This window comes from Pelecanus crispus, chromosome 4 (genome assembly GCF_030463565.1).
Source record: "Pelecanus crispus isolate bPelCri1 chromosome 4, bPelCri1.pri, whole genome shotgun sequence".
Lineage (NCBI taxonomy): Eukaryota > Metazoa > Chordata > Aves > Pelecaniformes > Pelecanidae > Pelecanus > Pelecanus crispus.
The window spans coordinates 54,734,285-54,758,664 of NC_134646.1; the positions used below are offsets into that span (position 1 = coordinate 54,734,285).

At 35.6% G+C, this 24,380-nt stretch overlaps 1 protein-coding gene across 2 annotated transcripts in view; it reads left to right on the forward strand.

Annotated features, from left to right (window-relative positions):
• The window catches only part of SGCZ (sarcoglycan zeta), a 227,852-nt gene that overhangs the window by 96,068 nt on the left and 107,404 nt on the right, over positions 1-24,380 (forward strand). For both annotated transcript variants that reach the window (XM_075709321.1, XM_075709322.1), the window contains exon 2: positions 549-650. In XM_075709321.1, the coding sequence (XP_075565436.1) occupies positions 549-650 (102 nt within the window). The remainder of the gene's footprint in view (positions 1-548; positions 651-24,380) is intronic.

Sequence of the window (24,380 nt, forward strand, 5' to 3'; positions counted from 1 at the left end):
ACATGCTCTTAGGAGTGATGAGCAACTACTAATAAACCCCCCTTTTTTCTTTCTTCCTATGCGATATTTTCCGATGTATGTTAATTGCTGGGAAAAGCAAAGACAGTTGATTCAAGACATTACAATGACATAATATTTTTCTAATATTTCACTACATGAAAATAATAGATTGCTTTACCAAATGTTATATATATTTTTAGAGATAATTTCATGATTGTTTTACTTAGCAGTTGTAATTCAAGATCTAGCTTCACCTTTACAGTAAAGGAATACTTATGATCTACATTTATACCCTTGCATTAGGTCCAGCCAAGGAATAATGCATACAGTTCACCATCAGGCTGCGCAGTTAAATACGCAATCTTAGGTGAAGTTTTGCCTGTAAATCCACCCATCTAGCTCCTGTCCAAGATCATCAGGAAAGCTGGGGACAGCGGGACAGCACTCACTATTTTTAAATATTAGGCCAGTTACTGTGTTCTTTTTGCCTTGTACTGGATAAGGTTATTTCCTAAAGTGAATATATATATATATATTATTGATTGTAGGATGGAATGGGAAATTTGAGAGTCACTAAAAAAGGAATACGACTTGAAGGAATATCTGAATTTCTACTTCCACTGTACGTGAAAGAAATCCATTCCCGAAAGGTAGGTGTTTTTAATCTTTTTTTCTTAATTTACAGCTAATATAAATTAATATCTTCAGTCTCAAACTATAAATTTAAATTCTTACACCTCTTAAATAAGCAATCAGTAGAAGTTTGCTTTGAGAATAACTTAACAGTGAAAGCTTCCTTCATGTCAAAAACTATTTTTTTTTTAATGAAACCTTGCTTGCCTCTTCAACGAAATGTCTTATCCTAAAGAAAAGAGATTCAAAACATGTATATTTTATACTTCAAATGACCTTAACATTGGGAATGGAACATTTGACTCTCCATTTAATGTGAACTCCAGAAAAACAAGATTGGTGGTATGTTCAAAATGCAGTGAGATAAACAATGGGTTTGTATATGCTTGAGTTCTTTCTGGTATTATTAACTAGTGTGGTTTTTTTCCTTTCTGTCTGCCTGCCTTCCTTTCTGTCTGCCTGCCTTCCTTTCTGTCTGCCTTTCTTTTCTCATTAGGTATAGGCAGTCTTGCTAAACTGCATAATGTCTCTAGGATTTAATTTTTCAAAGCAAGCCATTTTCAATGTTGCTTAAACATAATAGTTTTATCATTTAGCAGCAGGTTGTTACAGAGGAAAAAAGAAAATCAAGATATTATGTATTCAGAAATTCACTGTAGCTCATTTTAACTCATTCATTTTGATTCAGTCATGCTGTTTATATTAACATTATCAATGAATTAAAAAAATAATTTTGAAATACTGGGAATCTCTTAAGTTCTTTTTACCATGCAAGTGATGACCTATGATCACAGAGGAATGTTACAATGGTTTTCAGTCAGTAATTGGCAAAGAATTTTAATATGCATACTGAAAAAGTTGACAGGAATGAAAAGTATGTTTACCCTAAATGCCTTTGTAGAAAATTCTGTCTGTTGATATCTGTCTTCTATGCACATAAAAAAAGTCTCAAGTACATTAATAAATGAGATCCTGACAGTTTCCCATTTCTCTTAATTAGTTCACTCTTGTGTTAATAGACGTCTGAGATGAACAGGTAGTCTCTTCATCCTCTTTTTCTGTAAAACTAAAATCTTTCCATGTTTAACAGAGTAGCAGTATTGTCCTAGGTAATGAAAAATTCTGTAATATTTAAGTAACGGTATATTCCCCAACAATGTTGAATTTTGATCGCTTTATCGAATAGGTATTTGTTTACTTTTCAACTCATCATACATAAAATGTTACAAAATCTTGTTCATAATGTTTCTTTTATAATAGTAGCTAAATATATTAACAGCTAAGATAAATCTATAATAAAACACTTGGTAATTAATTATTTCTAAGTAAATGCAAATATCATAGCTTTGATATTGATCAGAATTTTGAGGGGAGGCAAAAGAGTGGAACAGTCAATGCGTAAGTACATAAATGACCATTTAAGTACCAAACACTGCTACCAAGAGTAAATCAATAAGGCCAGATTCTGCCTTTAAAAATTGGAAAGACATGCAAAAGGGAACATTGGCTGTAGGTTTATTTTTTCCTAGATCACCTTGCCATGGAAGGGTGTGAGCGCTTCTAAAGTAGTTCTGTAATCTTCTAATATTTTCTTTACAATTTTGAAGCTGTAGAATTCATCAAATTAACTAGAGTATTTTGTCTTTTTTCTATATCTAAACAGAAAAAATATTTTAAGGGTTCTGTTAGACCTTAATATCTAACACAATAAATCAATTTAAAATCATGCCTCAAGCATGAACCTCTTTAGTATGAATATTCCAATATGTAGACTTTATGAAATGGGTGTAAAATTTCCAGGCTGTATAACCTTTCAGGGAGCATACTTTTCTTAGAGGTTGCAGAACATTAGTCATTGTTTGTGCATTTTTCCCAGTTCCTTTCTGCAGGTGGATGGTGTCTATTATTGTTCCATGTTCTGTTACTGTACGTGAGAGTTATGATTTGGGATATTTGCTGGCACCGGCCTTCATATTGCAGAACACTGGTTCTGTTAAAGTAAACGTATAAACTTTTGTTTCAAGTGAGAGTAATGAGAGATTCAAGTAAGGTCCTAATTTCACTCAGAGCTGCTAACCAATCTGAGAAAAAAATGCACATAAATGTAACTACTGTAAAAGAACAGGATGCTAAGTCTACCAGCAGCCTAACACAAGGTCACACTAGTCCTGTGAGGCTCAGGAAAAACAGATAGACCTGTCGGTAAGTGCCCTCAAACCAGCAGAAGAAAAGAGATAGAGTTGATCATTAGCTGGACAAAGTATTTCAACTAAAATATTTTTGATGTTGCAGGTCTACTTAAATCTATTAACATTAAAACACTTGTTACCTAGCTAAAAAAGTGGTATGCGTGTAGACCTGGTTCTCATCTTCCAGTGCTTGTGAACTAGGTGCACGTTCCAGTCTTTTGCCAACTTGCTCAGTAGTTGTGCTAAAGTTACATGCACCAGAAGTTGCTGAAAATGTGAATATCATGAGGGAATGATGAAAAAACCCCTCTGGAGCAGTGTTAAGCCTTATGGTAGGGATTTGTGATATCTCTGCATGGTGTTTCCCCAGGCACGTGGCATCTGCATGTGACATTAACTGTTTTGTCACTTACGGAATTGACCTTGGTGCTGTAGAAATCTAAGAGTGAGCCAGGTTTTCTGACCAATCATTATAGCCACTAGAGTCCTAGTCAATACAGACAGTGGATTCTGAAGAGCTGTCCTGCTCACCAGCCATTAGCATTTACTTTGAGTGATACAGAGGGGAATGCTTTTCCCCACCTTTTCCATGGAAGCAGTAATGATTTATGTTTGATGCATACAGGAGCTAAAACGTACTGTGGAATCAAAAACTCATTTGAAGCTGATGTCTTTGCAGTCTTTTACATATGTATGTTGCTTATTTATTTTCTGAGAGTTTGCTCTTTAAGCAAATTTACTCATTCCCCTCTAAAAGAACACAGATGTTGAAGTGACATCATTTGATTAACTCTTGAGATCACTTGTAACATATTCAATGATAACTTTGTGGAACAGGTGTATTTCCTCCGCGCTGGTGACATGGTTTGTAGAATGGTTGCTGGGGGACCATGTAGGGCTCAGCCCTCCAGGTCAGGGTGTCGCTACTTTCCCATTACTCAGCACAATGATATTAGCAGCAGAGTACAGTGGCAGGTGTGCTATATTATGGTTCAGAGGCATGGGCAGAATTCTCACCCATCTGCTGGAGCTATCTTTTAGTTAGCTAGATCTGGAGCTGATAAAACTTGTTCATTGATAGCACAGGGTTCCCCTCTGATTCTTCATCAGAAGTGAACTACTTCTGATAAGAATGCCAGGCAGTCTGTTGAGTAGCTGGGCTGAACTGAGATCTCTGCTGCTGCAATTTAAATGTGAAGGGTGGCTAGGTTTGCTAGTGTAAAGTTCACATATGCTTACAGATGCTGAAATCACCACTTTTGCCTGCAGCATACCTTGGTCCCCAAATAAGATCACTTATACAGGCTTAAACGCAGACCTTAAACTGCCTTTAGGAGAAGAGATGTGTTGAACTTTGTATATAGGTTGAAAAATTACCTTTTATCTTGTGATTGCTTCATTAAAACCCTGAATATTAAAAGTAAATGCTAAAATACTTCATCAGCTGGAGAACAAATATGCATGAATTCCTAAAAAAACCCCAAAACTTCTAGTATTATTTTCTCCTGCCAGTATACAATTTTCTATCGAAAAGTAGTAATTAAAATTCCAGGTCTTGGGTAAAATGAATATTCATTCATGTTTTGTCTGTAGCAGTTGTGTCAATGAGAAGGCTGCTCAGAGGGTGCCATCTCCCTGACCTTGCTCCTCTTGCTTTGCTCTTTCTACTCTCTTCAGTTAGTGGTGTCCACAGAACCATGGGTTCCCACCCGAAATCTCATCTTTACACAAAAAAGATACTTCTGTATTTTCATCAAATGACTTAACTGCATGTCAGAACTTGAACTGATATATCAGAACCTGAGCAGATAAGGACTCATTTGATCCTGAATTGACATCTTTATATCCCTGAAACAAGGGTACACATACTCTATGAGTTGCATTTTACTGAGAATTTCATTTTAACTGTGGCTGGTCTAGTTGTATACTTTTGACTAAATTACTAGTCTGAAACCAGTAAGTTTAATCTAGACAATGGTCTATTTTCCATGTTTATATCATTTGCTTTGATATGATGCAAAGAGACAATGCAAACTACTTTCTTTGTAGTGTATCATTAATGGGATGTATGAAGTCAAATAACACATAATGAAATAACCTGAATTATTGCAATATTTCAATTCTTCTGAATTAAATTTCTTCATCATCCTACTACTGCATCCATATTACTGCATTTGTGAATGGAAACAATCAAGGTACAGTTTTATTAGTTTGTTATATAACAGTAAAAGCAGTTCATGGTGTTTTCCTGAGAATGTATTTGTGACTTTATTGATCTTTTTCATTCATATATACAGTACATAAGTGTTGAAGAAAATCAAGTTTTCTCTTTGTTAAATTGTTTCTATTGCAGATAAGTACCTCATTGTCCCTTAAATTAGGGGGATTGCTTTGTTTTTTCTGTACAATTAACAAGCTTAAAAGTGTATTCTCTGAACTTAGAAAGCATGTGTTTTCAAGAGATATCCTTAGAGAACACAGAATTTAATGATTTAATTAAAAGTCATTAGAAAAAGGTCTAGAAAACAAGAAACACTGGATACATGTGAACTTACAACTGAACACAGGGAAGTCTGAAAACTCTCTGTATGTCTTTATAAATATGTGATTGTATGAGAACTAAGAAATTGTAGGTAGGTTTCAAAGCAGAACTTCTTTCAGGTATTCTTTCTCTCTGGATTTTCACTCTGGAGATTGAATATGCTTATAAATATTTATACTTATTTTATTTTGTTTTATTTCCAAACCTGAATCAATCTTGGCAAAAGTGATTCTACACTATATTTCTTTCTTCACTGTCTCTCTAAGTGTGTATAATTATTAACATAGAATTAAATTTTGTTAATTCCAGCCAGCACATTGCACATATTTAGGTTTGTGTGCGGGCCTGAGATGCCTTTCTAAGAACCCCAAATTCTCTTTCTGAGAGAATACCTTTGTTGAGCTTCTCTCTTCGATAGGATTATAAAGAAGCAGCAGAGATTACATCAAAAGCCTTTCTGAATTTGAGGAAGGACATCCACTGCTCTTGTCTGTTGAGCCAGTCTTCTCATTATACAAGACCACCAAATCAGTTGCTGCTTGCCCTTACTAAACCCATTCTCATTTTTTCCCAGTTGCCTTTTTTCCCTTCTTCGACATGATTTGCAGGGGGATCTCCTCCATAATCTTCCTAGGAACTGAAGTGAGACTGACTGGGCTATAGTTTCCAAAGTCTGTCTGTCTTGAAAGATGTTCATAGTCTCTTGTAAGGTCCTTCAAGTATGTCATATTTGTTGATTTTGGGGTTGGGGAGGAGGAACATGTTCCTTCACCCTCCCCTTAAACATATTCTTCTAAAAATTCAAGGCCAAGTTGTTTGCTGTATCCACACTCTTTTCTGCTCCGTAAGATACCCCATTGCCATGCGGTCGAAGTAGTTTGACTAGTCCTACCACTACCGAGGTATATAGGTATCAGAGAAACTCCAATTAGGAGATGTCATTGCTCACTTTTTTTGTACTTTTAAAGAAATCACAAAGGCACCTAAGAATCTGCCACCATTATTGCTCAGTGTGAAGTGCATTGTGAAGTTTCTGCAGATACATGTCACAATACTCTCAGATAAAATCTGAAATACTCCCCAGTTAATTTTTCTGATACCTAATCTTCAGCCCTGCCCTTGGGATCACTCACCTGTCACTGAGAATAAAGTCATTATTATGGCATCAAGGACCCCTTAAGTCATTATGGCTCTCAACGTGATGTAGTTCCAATGTACTGAAAGCCCACTGTCAGTTTATTGGCTACGAACAAGATATAAGGTTTTCTTAATCACAAGCTTTGCCAAGGGACAAGTCACTCATATTTGTTGGTGGTCTCTGTAGTGACTGCCACTCTGAAATTGAATTGGCTGTACTTGCTCTTAACTGCCAGGTGATAAGAACTTTCATGATTCATGATTTTGTCCTTGATTTGCTATACTTCACTGAAACCTGTCTGGGGGTCATCCAATTTGTACAACTCTATCTTTTGAACACATAATTTTTTCACATCAACCTGTACTCACTTTTATTATTACTGTGACTTTCTGTTCAGTCAAGGAGGATCTCTGCTTGTTATACTGAAAATTCTGAGTTAATATTACCCAAGCTTTTTACTTCGGTTCACTACAGCTCATGAATAAGTCATAAGTGGCCTATATCCACCCAATTTTATACCAGCCTGAGGAACTGAATTTGATATGGGAACACTTCAGAAGGATGTGGGAAAGTTAATGAAGTAGCAATGTTTTTTCTGGGTTTTGTTGTTGGGTTTGGTATCAATTGCATTTTCAGTTTTCCAAGTAATTCCTTCATGTAATACATCTATGTTCCACTGGGGCAAATTTCAATGAAACCATGTGATATTTCAGTTTGATGTTCATCATTGTGTCTGATCCTAATACTCATTCAAAGTGAATTTGGTTTGAGCTGTTTTAAATGTGGACATCTTAAGCTGAGGAATGACTTTTTTTTTTTTTCCCTGAACAACTTTAAAATAATATAGTTGCAATTTACAGAGGCTAAGCAATTAATTAAAGAATTTCTGTATGTTTAAAATGAAGAAAATAATATTTCCATAGAAAATCTGATTCAAAGTGGGAATGTAAAAGCAGATGACTTGCAAGAGACTTAAAAAGAAGAATCTATGTCTGCCTTTATCTCTTCATGCAGGAATTTACTCATGTTTCTTCATGGAGAACATTTATCCTTTGCATCCCATTTTATAAACTTAAGGTAGACCTTACTTTTTGCTCCTCTGTAGAAACCTTAGAACTATGGATGCACAGATAAAAACAAGGGGGGAAAATGGGAGTTCTTGGGGGGCAAGGGTGGAATATCCATGTAAGCTATTAAGCACAAAGTACATAACGTAATTTTATCTTCCCAAAATACAGCTAGCTGTTAGCCCTGGCTTGAGGGCTGCTGAGATCATTTGAAGTGTATTTCTTACAAGCTGGGCTGTGCAATGCCCTCACTTGTAGGCCTTTGGTAGGCAAAGACAAATTTTCCCCCAAAAAATTTGTAAACAGTGTGTTTGTTAAGAGGAAATCTACTTCATATTCAAAGACTCGGTGTATTAATAACAAAGAATATTCATGTAACAAAATTATACATCTAATGTTGTTGGGGGTTGTCAACATGCATTTCTGAAGGAAAGATCATGCCTGACCAACCTGACAGCCTTCTACAACAAAGTGTCTAGCTTGGTGGATGAGGACAGCTAGTATTTTTAATCTTGCCTTTAACAAGGTTTTTGGCCAGTCTCCCATCATATATCCTTAGCCAAACTGATGATGTACATGCTAAAAGACAGTGAGGTGGGCTGAAAACTGGCTAAACTGCTGGGCTCAAAAGGTTGTGACCAGTGGCACGAAACTCAGCTGGAGGCTAATCACAAGTGGTGTACTCATGGGGTCAGTTCTGAGGCCAATGTTTAATTTCTTCATTAATGACCTAGACCTGCACAGTGCACCCTCAGCAAGTTTGCGTATGATACAAAACTGAGAGGAGGAGTGTACAAACAAGTAATTTCTAGAAGCAAAAGAGAACAAGAAAAATAATTAAAGCATTGCTTTTAACTGTTCAGAGTTTTAATTATTTCCAACTCATTAATAATAACACTCTTTTTTTTCTTTTCCTTTTTCATATCAGGTGAATCTCAAAAGTATCAGGGGTAATAATCAAATCAGAACTTCAAAGATAACACTTTGAAAATGAATATAAAGATTCTCAAGGTATTCATTCTGAAACAGAAATTAGTATCCTAAAGTTTGAATGTGTAATTTCCAAAAGTGCAAGCTGACTTAAAAATTAGTTTTACCCACTAGATATAAAAAAAAAATATTTTTTACCTTGAAATGAAACAGAATTATTACAGTCCACTTTTACTTGGTCAGCTTTGCTTTCAGTGTACTTTGTGTCTTGTATGATATTTCTCTAGTTTAAAAAGCATTTGTAATCAAATTATATAAAGCAGATAAACCATAATCTGCAAAAATAAATACCTATAAAATTCAAACCCAAAGCCTGCTTGTTACTCTAAAGGAGATATCAGTGTTCAAATAGAAGTTCTGTTTCATGGACATCTGTGGTAGTTATAGAAGCTTACTTCCGGAGTTTGATGAGGCAGTTTACAAAAAAATAATTATTCTACCTGTTTATGTAATTTATCAGAACCTGTATTGTATTAGACTGAGGATTGGTGTGTGTGTGTGTGTGGGGGGGGGGGGGGTCCCTATTATTATTCTCAGCATTTCTGTATTCTATCAGGAAGAAAAAAATTCTAAGCAAGGAAAGAAAATTGCATTCTAATTGTTGAGAAATACCATAATTTTTGGGACACTGCACACAATTTGGTGTCTTACATGATAATAGAGAAAATTAATGAATATTCCAAATTTTAAGATGAAAAAAATAAGAATGAATCTCACCTTGACTACCTGGAGTGAAATTCACAGGATAAGATATAGTGAATCATCACATCTGTTTTGATGGTCCCTGATTAGGACATCATTCCTCTCTTAAAGGGACAAATTGTTTGTTCCTTCATAGCTTCTGATAGTTGACTATCACAAGCAAGTATCATAAGGATTGCATTTATAATACTGTCCATGTCCTGTTTGAAATGAGTTTTGTATTTTCTGGCTGTTCCAACTAAGTTGGGTTTTACTGCTTCATGATCAACAACAACAACAAATTTTTTGCATGTGAACATACATACATAACTTGCATATTTAGGCACAGCACTCTAAAATTACTGGTCAGTCTTCAGAATTGGAGCCTTTTATTCCAGATAGCAAGCATGCTTTTTCAGTTTATACTATATAGCCTTTGTTGTCATAAGAAATATATCATGCTATAAACCTCTATTTTCAGAAACAACTTGTCACCAGCAATGAAATTTTCTGCTTTGAAAATGCTTTTACAGAGTATTTTTTGTTTTACTATTCCCTGAAGAAGTTTCCCATCCATCCAGTACTGTGACTTAAACTTCAGTCTCCTTTATATAATTCTGAAATCCCTCCCTCAATGACTTTAAAATTGCTTTTTCTTTTTGAGCTGCCAGATCAATTTCTCAAGAAACCTGCTGAACCTCCATCAGTTTTAGGAAGCAGTGTGGGTTCAACATTACCTGTAATGAGGAAATATCAAGTTAAAATAAGGTAGAGAAGGTAAATAGATACAAGAAATGCTACAAGCATTTTAATAAAGTAGTATGAATTACTAAAAAATTTCTAGGCACAACAAGTAATGTATTTTAGAGTAAAAACTATCCTTTTCCTTTTTCCTTTTTTAGGCAGTGCAAGAAACATCTCAGTTATAATTTTTGCTTATAGACCTTCAATATGTGGTTAATTCAATCCCTCCTTAAAAAAAGGCAGGTGGAACAATCATTCTCCTTTTTAGATGCAAAATAAATAAGTACCACTACTTCATCATCTTATGGATTATGCTCTTGAATCTTTGCTAACATTGTTACTGCAAAGCAGTTTCGAATTATAATTTGAAGAAATAAAATGGAAGTGTTGATTATTCCATAACAAGTACCATGTTTTGACACTGGTCATATCATAAGGTATTATCAAAAGCTGTTTCAAAAAACCTCTATGGTCTGCTTGAAAGTTTCCAGAACTACTTCTATGTAAAGGTCTGTCCAACTAAATTCCAGTTAGTATCTTCGGGTTACTTCCTCTTGCCAAGTTAATACATGACATAAATTAGTTCTTCAAGTGAACCAACAACCCAGCGTCTCTTGACTTCTTGGAAAAAATAGTTCCTAACTTCTTTAAGTGGTCACCAAGTTGATTTATCTTGTCTCTTCTTTGTTATAGCTATGCAATACTACCTACTTAACATCTTGAGTAAACATCATTCTGTGGAGTTCTATTTGTATTAACCTTGGGCCTACTTCTGCCCTAGAAACGTAAGCGTACTGTTGTCTATGTTACATTTTATACTCAGGTACAGCAGCAATATGCTCTCTAACCTGTAGGCACATGAACTGTTTCTATATCAAGTTAGACTTTAAAAGCTTGGTGTTGATCAGACTCTACTGATTCGTTATAAGGATTTGGGTTTTTTTTTTAAATAAAAAAACAGCTTAGAATTAAACTTCAAGAAAATTTTTAAGGTGGTAACTAAGTGTGTAAGTTTTTCAAGGATAAATATCCAAGCTATATAAAGATCTCAACATAAAAAAGAAAACCATAAAACAGTAAACTAGTGCATTGCTGTGTGATGTATTATTTGTGTCTCATAGACACAAACTAAGGGGTAAGATTATTTTTTATTTTAGAAATTCAGTTGGAAATAAACACTGGCAAGAACTTAAGACTATAAATGCTGGAATTCATGGGTGGGACTGGGATAAAGAGAACTCACAAGGAAAATAGAAGTCTTATAATGGGAGCAGCTGAACAAGTTAGCATCCTGTACTGGAATTCTTAACTATGGTGTCAGCATTATGATTATACAACAAACATCTGGGGATTTACGGTAAAGTTGGCTCTTGGGCTTCAGCCAGAGGCTTATTTGTGTCTTTAGCTGAATTCAAATCAGTTGTTCTGTGAAGAAAGTAACTGTAGTTCACAAAGTTTGTTAATTTAGGGTGGCAATCTGTCATGCACAATTCTGCAACAGCTACTACAGTATATACTCTTGCTGAATTCTTTGCAAGTGAAAGTGGTAATTGCAGTAGCATGGGTGTAGGTTGGTGATGGTGAATTTTCTTTTGGTCTTGAGCCTAAGTGGTTTTTAAAAAAATGAAATTATTGTACATAATTCTCACTAGTAAAAGTGAAATCTACATTGATACTAAACTTGGAACTCCAGTACTAATTTACATGAAAGACCCAACAATCATTTTTAGTAGAAAGGAAAACTGAAGTTTGCACTAAAAGTATAGAATGGCTAGAAAGATTTTTTTTTTTTTCTCTTGCTAGATGAATATATAAATACAAGTTCTGGGCAAGGTTTATTTTTGTCTCTGAGTTTCTCCATTGGTATTCAGCAGATCAGAATCTTCCTGTAAATCTGTGGTCTCTCTTTCTGAGTAAACTGAGTAACTTCAAAATCCCAGAAGGAAAGTGCTTCATACTTGTGGTGTTATTTTAATGAAGTGTAGGCATTTTGGAATGTCAGTTAACTCTCCTGACAAGCTGAGCCAAAACGCTGGCACAGAAAATGCAGGAAGTGGATCAGCTTTTTGCAGGAGCAACTACTGTGCATTCTACAAGCAGAAAAATTGTTGTTAAAAATCTTTTTGTAAAAATATCATTATGACTAACTATTCAGATCTGGGATACTACAGCATGTTCTTTTAAGATGTAGGTGCTGCTTCTCTTATAAGATATACTCCACTAACATGCAGTAGTTTTGTGAAACACTGCGGTTCATACTGAATAGTGTAATAATTTTTGGAGTAGCTTCATTGATTGTTCAGCATGAGTAAGGGTAATATAATTTTGTTCTTACAAAAGTGAGGAAAATTATATGTTAGCATATGAACTGGTATAACTCCTATACTGCACAGATAAGGTGCTGGGATTACCTGAAAGCAGCTGATACAAGAATGAAGTGTTGCTGCTTTATCTTATATTAAATGTTAGTGATTGAGCACTAGGGGAAAATTCAAGTAAGTGTATGGAAAAGACAGGTGTGCTGGGGGAAAAAAAAATAGTGTTTATACCTAGCTGTGGCACATGCTATTCCTTTTTGTTTCTTCAAAGTTTTTATCCCATTAGCTGAAAAAGAATAGCTTGAAATGCTTCAAAAGTTTTCACACACGGAACACAGAAAATTGATATGAATATCAGAAATATAGTCAGTAGAGTATGCAAGAGGCCATGTTTCTATTCTCCCAACTAAAGACTACATTTTTTTTTCTTAACCTTATAATTTGATCTTAGTATTTTAAGGCATTTATCAATTTCTCTTCACACCAGAGGAGCATTAAGAAAACTGTTCTGAGCTACAGATAGAGTTGGTGTTAGGATTTGTGTATTTCTGGCTATTTGTTCTGTACCTTTCTAATGTTTGCAGTTGTTTATTGGTCTGGGTTTTTACCTGTGGATGTCAGCAATTTGGTGTAATTGCCAATCAAAATATTGGAAGAGGCATGTGGTGAGCATGGCACAGATGCTTTATGTCTGAATTCAAGTAGTATAAAACTGTATCTGATGAAGCATTCTACAAAGACCGCTTTGTTGCATGTGTCTATTTCCATAACAGGCATAAATTTGTTTTTGACCTTGAGTTTAGTGCTCAGAAGATGGCATCTATGTACATCCATATTACATAATCTCTCCACCCAGTTTTAAGTTCAGGGACTGTGTATTTTGCACATGTCCCTATCTCTTAGTGCAATGAGAGCCAGGTGAGCACCAACCACCTTATCTCCCAGGTATCTCAGTTTCTACACAGGAACCACCTAAGGACATACAGACTACAGATATCCGGTATGCATGACAGTTGGGCCAGGATCACAAGGTGTGCTGCATAATTGAAAAGGAGTTGCAGATGCATGCAGCATAATATAACCTTGCTGCTAAATTCCCTTTCATTGAATAAACCAAGTTCAAACTTGGAACATAACAAGTAGAGTAAATAAACATTAGCCAAGCCTTAACTGTGGATAAGTCCAAGCTAGAATCTAACACATGCCTCAACTTGAGCTTGAAAAGACCTTCCTGCCCAGGCAAAAGAGTCCATAGCCCTTCAGTTCTCCTAACACAGTAATGAAATGATCCTTTATGAGGTATGCAGAGACACTTGCTTCAGACCGTCTGAGATTACCAATTTCTTCTATGTGGATTTCTTTGTGAAACAATGAGGCACATTTAATTGTGCACTTGGGTCAAATTCCACTTCATGTACAGAAAGTTTGCTGTTGCATCATTTATCCCTTAAAGCAAACTACTCTTCGATCAAATAAGTAAAAATATGTAGCATATGAATGTTTCCCTTAATTGTATGAAGGTCGATAGACACTTTTACCATTATTTTGATGTTCTGCAGATTTGTGATTTTTAATAGTTTTTTCTATAGTAATTTAATAATAGTCTTAAAATTAAAACAAGCATTTTAATGACTTTATTTATTTCTTTTTAATAGGCCAACTTAACATTTGTTCTTGAAGATAAATTGCAGGTGAATGACTCACCTCCCAGTAGCTGGGCATAGTCTCTCAGAATGTCATCTTCATCTTGCAGTCCTTTATCAAATGTGATGCTAGCTCTTTAAAACAGAATCTCTTCTGATCCATATCATCACATTCAGCATTTTAGTTTTCATTAAGAGTGTGCTTTTGAAGTGCCTCTCCTGATCCTCTCCAAATACTGTCTGTCCTTTGGTACATGTTATAACATGGTCTGGCAGCAAGCAAACTGGATTGCTTTTCTGCAAAACTGAGCTGGAATATGCTGAAGTATAACCTCAAAAACACAAATAGTATTAATGTTAGGTCCTCAGCATGGCAAGTTTCATTGTAAAAGTCGGTTCTAATTAGATTATGTTGTGGTAGGTATAACCAATTTCTCACTTTTACTAATCAAGCTGTTCCCCTTCTTTTGCTTCCCTTCCTTAAAATGAAGCCAAGGGTTGTGCTACTTTGCCCACTTGGAGGTGTAAGCCAAAGGCTTAATTAGTGTCTTCAGCTGTGATCTGGAAAAATGCACTCTCTCACAGACACTTTGGATAGATCTCTATGATTAAAATAAAGTAAACCTGATAAAACTCTAATGAATGAAATTTCCAAACCAGAACTCTAACTGAGAAAGCATTGTCCTAAGAATAGACAAGAAGCCTTTTTTTTTTTTTAATTTTTGACCTCTGAAAGTTGATTAGTTTCTTAAAGCTCTTAATTATATCAGATTTTGAATATCTATTCTTCTTGCTTGTAATCCTATTTTGCTTTCCTGTACAAATAAGAAACTATTTTAAGTAAGTTTCAGTGGGTGCGGAATCTCTACAGAATTAGAATCCAGAGTTCTCTGTACATGCAGTTTTTGACAAATTTTCACAGAGATACCTTTCCTTTGCAGTTCAGCTTTTCTTTTCTAAATGATTTAATCCTTTTTTTGTTTGTTTCTTTTTCTATTCAGCCTCTTTTGAATCTTCAGGTATCTAATGTATGTTTAAGAAACATATTTTATAATTTATTTTACAAATCACTCAAATGTCTCAGGATTGTAATGTCTTGAGATTTTTTTTTTTTTTATTTCACTGTACTCATGAGAGAACCCTTTTGCTTCATTTAATTTTTGGGGGTGAATCCTCTTTTTTGATGAACACATAGGTTTATTTGAGCAATTTGTTTTTTTCACATGGTTCCTCTTAAACAGTAGACCTTTCATGTGCTATGTGTGCTAGGCCTTTAGCTGAGCAAGCTTTCATCTTCTTTTGGTATCTTGGAAGAATCTTTGGTAATTCAGTGTTTTACTACTTTGGTTTGTTTTTAACAGACAAAAAGGCCATTCTAAACTGCATGTGATTTGTCATAAACTGTGAATAAAAATATGTTAAAGAAAATAAATCATTATTGTACAAAGCTGGGAAACTCAACAAGTATCGGCCTAACCTTTTGTATGTTTTGGTCTTCTGCCTTGAGGCAAGAATGAAGGGTAAGGTTGCTAAGACACTTTGACAGTAAACAAATTTGCCTTATTTAGACTGAGATAAGCCTCTAAAGGTAAAAGATCGCTTCAAACAGTATCTTGCCCCCAGTGCCTTCATGTTTCATACCACTTTTGAGACTAGAGGGTACCATTTCTAGGAGTTATGTGAATGCTGAGAATTTAGACTTTTATTATCTTTGTCATTTGTTTTTGTGCTATGACTGGTACAAAGGTTAGGAGAAGCAGAACCACGATCATTTTTTATTTCTAAAGGTCAATAGCTTTTTCCAGGATTTCAGACAAGATGGACTCTGTGCCTCAATTTCTTGTCTGCAAAACAAGGATAGTAGCACTTTCCTATCTCACAGAATGGCTGTGAGTGTGGCTACATACATGTCTGACAGCACACACAGTCTTTAAAAGTAAGCAAATAAGAATATCAGGGCATGGTGGTATTAATGCAAGGTACAGAGGTATTGTACTTTTATGGAGTATTCTATATGAAGCATACTGAGATCATCCATTAATGTTCAGTGCTCGCAGTTACTATTACAATTATTGTTTCCTGTCTTGAAGATCAAGCTTATAGGCATTGTTCTAAGCTCATCCTTCTCTTATAACTTCTTTCCGTGTGTTTTGAGACTGATGAGCTCTAAATTGCTCATGAGATGCGATGCTTATTCTAATCGGAAGCGATAAAGAGTAGAGTCTGGCATTATTTTATTGCTTTACTAAACAGTTTTGCTAATGAGGCTACCAATACAATGTCCCCATTAAAAGATGAAACTGATAATGATGTTGCTCCTGATTGGGAAAGAAGCATAAGCGTTTTTTTTATGTATTGTCTCTAGCAAATGTCTTCATCCTTTGAGATGCTTTAGGGGCAGGAACACTAACACTAGAAACAGAGCATACAAAAGTAAGCAGCAGCTCTGTCAAGGTAAGACAGAAAAATAGGAAGATTCAATTCATCTTGCTTGTCTCCAAATGTTTCCTTCCACAATAGTGCAAGTAAGCTCTGACTCTCAGCGAATGTATTTATAGCATCATAATACCATATTTCTTACAAAAATGTATTAGAAATGCAACATCACATCCTGTAACATTTTCACAGGCCTGATGTTTCCTACAGCTTATTTTGCTTGCTCCCTTTCAAAAGTGAATAAAGTTTAATCATAAAGACAGTATGCAAAGTGTACCCTGTTCTGAGCAACTGAAGGTGTCATTGACTTACTGGAGCCAGACAACTTATGAATTGCCTTCCCCTCTGTCTGAAATGTTATTTTTTTTCTCTGTCTTCCATAAGAATTAATTTTTATTGTCTGCAAAAATTAATCTAAAACTTTCTGACTCTCTGTGTGTGTGTACTTCTGTGTGTGTGTGTAAAAGAGGGAGAAAGTGATCCTCATCCCAGACATACAGCTGTGGGAGATTAATGTTCAAGTCGCTGATTGTAGTCAAAATGACTTAAATCAAGAGGACTCTGGTCACTAAGCTGATGTTTTTTTCTGGAAAGGATTTTTTTTTTTTTTTCTGGATTCAATTTTAAAAATTATTTCTCTTTCAAAATTTCATTGGATTTTATGTAACAATTCCCAACTAGTTTGTTTCCAGGCAGCTCTTGAATTTGCACAGTAAATGAGGAAGCCCTACCTGGTCCTCATGCTTTTTGGAATTGTAGAAGTTGGCAAGTAGTGCTGTCTGATGTATGTGCAAGTCTTGATTTGAAAGTTAAAGGACTGCGTTAGGTGAGTTAGTCTCTTTTCCTCTCACCCTTTGCTGGAGGAAGCTACAGCTGGTTTTTGGCTGGCCTTTGAATCCACACTCACTTTGAGGTTGTCCATGTTGTCCTGGCTCTAAGAACCTGTGTCTACAGTTTTAGATGTGGGTCTTTTATGTTTAGTGTGGGCCATCACCATTGCATTTTTTAACTGCTGGAAAATTTTCAGGGTTTTTTGAAAATGATCCAATTTGTAGTGCAGGCATGCATATTGTTCCTTAGCCAGAAAAGAAGACAGGGTCTGGGAAACTTTCTCTTCCTATTATTATTGTCAACAAAAAGAAAGCATAACGTATTGGCATACAGGCCAATGTGACAGTGAAATAACATCCACGCCTTTTCAAGCAGATACAATGTTGGACAAAATGTCCAATATAGTTTGTATTCTAAAATGTGAAGGCTCATTTAGTGCCAGAAAAAATCTTAAGTCTGATTCCCCAGTGTGCAAACAGATACCAGTGTAAGTGAAACAAAAGGATCAATCTAAATTTATTTATATATTCATAAGTGATTTCTGTGGTTCAGGTTATGAAAGTAAGTGGTTACTTCACATAAATATGTACAGATGAATTTTCTACAAAGGCTCATATGATCAGTTGAGATATTTAATTACAACAGAAGTATACTGGGTTTTTTTATGAAAAATTATTTGTGACCCATGTCTCATCTCCTTCAACATCTGTTTACTGAATGTTCATCTCTCAAACTCTCACTGCTACTCTCATCTTGTGTAAATTGTATGTTATTCTCGGAACCTCCTTCCTTTACAGCCTTACAGGAAATTCTAGTCATTGTTCCTAAGTATGTCCTCCCTTACCTACCCTATTAGGACACAGTGAAAAGGCAATGAAAAGGAAATCATGTGCCAACCTTGAGCTATTAGTTTTACACCAGCTGAAAGCCATTAATTGAATTGAAGCAAATGGACAAAATTTAAATAGCAACAATTTAGGAAAAGTGTACCAAACCTGAGGTGCTACTGTCAATAGGGCAGATAAATACATTGAAAATCTTGTCAAATAAAGACCTTGCTTTTTTCTATATTGATTTTATAAAATAGCTAATTGTACTTGTGTTAAAATCTCTGGGAGCTTGATTTGACTTGAACAAAATAAGGATTCAGTTTAAATATATAAAGTGAAAATATTTCAGTGTTGTTCAGTCCCAATACAAATCCTGATAGGTCTAAATACTATCAGTTTAAGACTTCAGAGAAATACATCTGTTGCTAGTAAATGTATCATGTTGCTAACAAGATCAGCTAGATTTTCTAACTTGTAAGGACTTGTAGAAGTTAACTATGGTTATGTTTGCATGCCCAATTAGGAAGGAATTAGAAAAGATTCTTATTTAGGGTTTATCTTCTAAGAATTTGATTTTTATTCAGTTATGTCTGTTTTTCAGTTTGGAACTAAAACTAGCAAACTGTTGGGGGAGGAGCCCAAAAAAACTGGTATTCGGGGGTATTTCTGAGGTTTTTTTGTTTGTTTGGGGGGGTGTTTTGCTTTTGGTAAGTAGTAGTATATACCTGCAGCATTCTTTTTCAGTAGATTTGCCAACTCTGTAGTTTCTCATGGATTTTAGAATAAGGAGACCTCTGTGGAGAAAGCAAGAAATAATGGATAAGGCTTAGATTTTGGTCAACATGCAACTGCTGTTAAGTACTGAGGTTTTGAGGTAATTCTATAATAGATTAGGATTGCTTCCTCCTTTGTAAATGAAAATTACTAATTTTCCATAGATGTAAGGTTGACATAAGACTAGGGTAAATTAATTTTTTTTTCAGACTTCACTTCTTAAAATATCAGATGGAAGATGACAAAAAAAATGTTAATTATCATAATATTCACTGGCAATGCTCTTGAACACAACAATTATCATTGTAGTTAATGCTAGCAACTTATCTGCTGTTCTAATTTTCTTTCTCTGGAATTCATATAATCATAGAATGCTTTGGGTTGGGAGGGACCTTTAGAGGTCATCTAGCCCAACCCCCCTGCAGTGAGCAGGGACGGCTTTAACCAGATCAGGTTGCTCAGAGCCCCAGCCAACCTGACCTTGAATGTTGCCAGGGATGGGGCCTCTACTACCTCCCTGGGCAACCTGTTCCAGTTCCAACCTTCACCACCCTCATTGGAAAAAATTTCTTCCTTATGTCTAGTCTAAATCTATTCTTCTTTAGTTTAAACCCATTACTCCTTGTCCTGTCACAACAGGCCTTGCTAAAAAGATTGCCCTCATCCTTCCTATAGGCCCCCTTTAAGTACTGAAAGGCTGCAATAAGGTCTCCCCGCAGCCTTCTCAATATAAAAACCTTCAGAGTGAATCACAGAAGTATGTGCGATGTTTAATTATCATGTTCCTTCAGGCTTCCCATTTCTGCCACTTAATGACCGATTCAGAACCCACAATATGAAGATTTAGATAGCTTGTTTTCTTTTTCATATGCATTATCTATTGTAGCAGTAGGTGTTCTGTTTCCTTGTGATAATCTCTAATCCTTTCTTAAACAATGTAGACTGCTGTGTATCCCTAGTAATTCTCTTAGGTCAATTATTTGTTCTGTAAAAAAAAAAAAAACAAATACACACACACCCCCAAATTAATAGTTTTAAATTTGCTGACATTGTGCTTTATTAGCTATCTCTTGTCAATGTATTAGGACAGAAGGGAAAGAGAAGCCCTAACTTTCAACTTTCAATATATTATGCATTATAGTCTTGACTCTGTTTCCACTTAAATCAACAACAAAACTCTCAGTGGTCTAATTTAGCTCCTGTCAGAAATAGTTATTTTCAAATCACTAGTTTAATTTTAAAATGTTTTTACTTAATACCATTATTTTAAAATCTTTAAAATGGGATTCCTGTATAAGCCAGAGTTTTTATCAGAGCTTTCACACAGTGCAACTAAAACAGAAGTCAAGGTATTAACTCTAAAGTCTACAGACAGTAATACCAACATTTAAATTGTCACTTATTTTTCCTGTTGATGGCTTATTTTGAATAAATGCTTCTGTTGAAGCATTCCAGATGTGTCTTCATCAGTGGAGATGAAAAACCCAGCTATCAGCCAACAGCTCCAATCTCCAACTTTTTGACAACTTTTACGGTGTGACTTATTTATTGAAAAATAAGTTTATAAATTGAAAAGCTGAAAGGTCACTGACACCTTAAAATACTTTGTATTCATCAGCCTAATAATTCAAAAGACCGGTTGTTCTGATTTTAATTTATATTTTCAACAAATGTCATTCTTAATTATAAAATAAGCTGCAATGAGATTTCACCTCCTGCACCAAAGTGCAATTGTAACCAGGAACCTTTACCTAATAGGTTCATCTGATTTTGCCGGGCTCTACCTAGGATTTTAGTAATTTAATGTTGAATGTTATCTGAAACAAAATCAGTAGCTAGCAGCTTTTAAAGATTTACTGAACTATAGAAGCAGTGCCCTTTAAACATGCTAGCCTTGTTGGTATACCGTTTGTGCATCCTCTTAAATCAAAGACAAACTTTGATCTCAAATACATTTAAGCTGGTATTTTGACAGTGGTTGAAATACGTGTCCAAACCTGTCTCTGATTTGCATAACTTAAGCCATTGTCCCTGTTATCTTATTCAATTACTCTGCATTTATGCAAATATACTTCATTATAGCATGAGCAAATTTCAGAAAGTCACTGTTTCCACAGCAGAGTGTGCACATTGCATACCTAGTCTTTAGAACTGCTTCTTCCATTATTTTTTATCTGTATTTATGAAGGGTGGCGGAGGCAATCAAAACAGCAGTGAAGATAAATTTGTCTTTTGTTGACATAGAAGAAATGCTCTGAAATATTTTCTGATATTTCAAAGCTGGCACAAATATTGTTTTTAATAGATAACTAGCTGATCATCAACATCTTGTTTCTGGTTGGATTAAATGCAATCAGAAAACATTACATTCTCTTGTGAAAACTATAGTCAATTAACATTAACCTGCACGTAACTAAAGGCATGTGCCTTTGGTTCCCTTCCCAGAGCTTGTAAAAGTCTTTATAGTATTTTATTAATATGACTGACGTTGGTGGAGGCTGGATTTTTGCTTTTAATATCTGTAAACAACATACAATACTGTACAACATGGGCACTTCTGTTTTCTTCCCCATCTGCTAATGGTACTGTCTTATCTGTCCAATAACCAATGATGATTTGAGTCTGCATAACTTTATGTAATAGTATTTTTCTTTACTAGCTTTTATATATAATAACTAGTGTGGAATACATAGTGGTTTTGTAGAACTTCTGTGCTTTTGTAGTGATTTTCTGATATATCACAGCTTTTCCTTTTCAGTTCAGTCCTACCCCATAAGTCTTGTTCTTTTTAAGTTGTCCTATATATTTATTTTAATGAATGAAAAGAAATGAAAGAAAATGAAACTGTTTTGGTATTACACCATATTAGTGAGAGTGGCAGAATTATTTGCTTGGTGACCATCTACATCTTGCCTTTGAGTTGTTTACTTGTTTTGAAGTTTTTCTAAAACTCATAGTTGAAACACATTTTTCTTCACACTGGAAATGATCCCAGTTTCTCTCTGGTTAACATACCTTTGTTCTGAAGAGCAAATCAAACCTTGTTTGCATTTTCAATCTTTCTGATTGGGAGGGTGACTGTGAAATTGGAATAACAAGATATTTAATTAGGTATGAGGCATTTTGCAGTGGCTTTCTGTCCCACTTCCCCTGTCTCTCTTTCACTCTTGTTCGTGCTCTCCTCACCCTCCCCTTTTCTCTTTCACTCTCACTTGCTCCTTTTTCCCCCTCTCATTCTATGTTTCTCTTTCTGGTTTGTTTTTGGGTTTTTGTTTGGGTTTGGGGTTTTTGTTTTTGTTTTTTTCTTTTTCTTGCTGGGTCTGATTCATTTTGTGTAAATAATTACGTATTCCTGAGGATTAGGAGGAATCATGATTAAGAGCTCTTAATGTGACACTATGACCAGATGAGTGTTTGGAGCACTCACCTGGAGGAGTAGCACCTCAGTTCCAGTTCATGATCCAAGTAAAATTTTGTAGATTTAACACAAGCTTTGAAATGTTTTCAGCCACCTTTAAAATTTCCTAAGATGAGTTTGCCCAACTGTCACTCAACTCATTAGAGTAAATGCCTTTCCATAAATTTCATTCATCAAAATTTGATTCTTAATCCCTAGAATATGAAGGCTGTATAGGGATAACTCATCTTCACGCCAAACACTGTTCCCAGATGATTAAAAGTGCTTCCTCGCACCATTGAAAAATATTTCCATTTTCTCATCTGCATGGTGTACTCTTTGTATAACGCATGCCCCACAATGATGCTAATCCTCTGCTGTCTCAGAAATTCCTACTAAGCACAAACTGCTTCTGTGTTTTGGACTGGGGAGATTTGGTTTAGGTTTGCTCTTCCTGACTGTAGAAAGCAGTAGTTTTTCTAGCTGAGTCAGGGGGTATCTCCTCATTTTTCCCAAATATGTGGAGGGAAGGGAGTGAGAATATAGGGCGGGAAAAAGCTTGAAGGGATAATTGTCCTTTTTCTCTAACAGTTCATACAAACTCTTCCATTGCCATTGAAATTATCAAGTACTGTTTCCAGTCATTCATAAAAACCAAGTAGGTCTAATCATAATCGCAGACTAACACAATATCCTAAATGGGATATTCTTACCACAGGAGAATGTTGCCTTCTCTTGATATCCTGTAAAGAAAGTCAGTCTGTCTCAAGCAGAATATCACTGTAATTGTGTCGGTGTCTGCTCACAGTATGGTGTCCTGCGAGGTAAAGGAATTAAGCTGAGAAATTTTGAACAGACTTTAAATAATCAGCAGGGTTTTGTCTTTAGGACTAAAATTTTGCAGAGCAGTCAGATTTCAAAGCATGTTAGGAAGAGCGCAGCTTTTTCAGCTGAAATACTAACTAAACAAAAGCAAGACTAGGTATAAACAGAAACAGAGCTGGCAGGTTTTATTTGAGGGAGGGGGAACAGAAAGGAGGATATAGATACTTGGATACAAAAAACATTATGATATACCAGCTTCTTATTCTTTTGGCAAATGTATTTAGAATACAGACAAACTTTTCTGTATATCAGTGGAAGTGTAATTCTGGAGGAGGAAAATACATAAAACCCCTGGAATGTTGAAAAGATCCAAAAAACATTGTTTAAGTTTGAACTCCAAAATGTAAATAGAAAACTCTAGGAGATGCATGTAGTGAATCCAGAGTTCTAAGGGTATTTTTATCCTGACCTGGTCACCTCCACCATTCTTTGTACCTTCCAAATTACAAGAAATTAAGCATGGACCCTGAGTGTAACAGTCTTCTAATGCACAGTTTTCATACATTATATGTAGACTTCATAAGAATGACACCTATGGGAGAAAAAGCATGAAATCACGTAATGAATGATTGTTGTAGTAGAGTACAAAAGTAAAAAAGGTGTTGGTTTAAACTTGCACAAGCCATGATAATTTGGCAATTTCATAATTTCTTGACTTTGTTATGTTAACGCTATTTCACTTTGATCAAACTTTCAGTTTGATTTCCAAGTTAAACAAACAAAAAAGCAAAATTAGAAAAGAGGTCTGTGCATTTTATTGTACAAAATCATACCTACTTTAGCAAGGTCATTGTCGGGGATAGAGCTCAGATTCTCAGTTCAATTTCTGCTACTTGAGCGAAAGGATTAAATCATACATGCAGTAAGCTTTTGACCTTTCTATAGACCTGCCAGTAGACACAGATAGCAAGAGCTGTATGTCAGCTATATAGACTCTAGAATATTGGGTTTGTATTGGGTTTGCACGGCAAGGTTTTTGGTAGCAGGAGGGCTTTGGGGGTGGCTTCTGTGAGAAGCTGCTAGAAGCTTATGCCATGTCCAACAGAGCCAATGCCAGCCAGCTCCAAGACAGACCTGCTGCTGGCCAAGGCTGAGCCCATCAGTGACGGTGGTAGTGCCTCTGTGATAATGTATTGAAGAAGGGTAAAAAACGTGCTGTGCAACAGCAGCTGGAGAGAGGAATGAGAATGTGTGAGAGGAACAACCCTGCAGACACCAAGGTCAGTGAAGAAGCAGGGGGAGGAGATGCTGCAGGTTCCAGAGCAGACATTCCCCTGCAGCT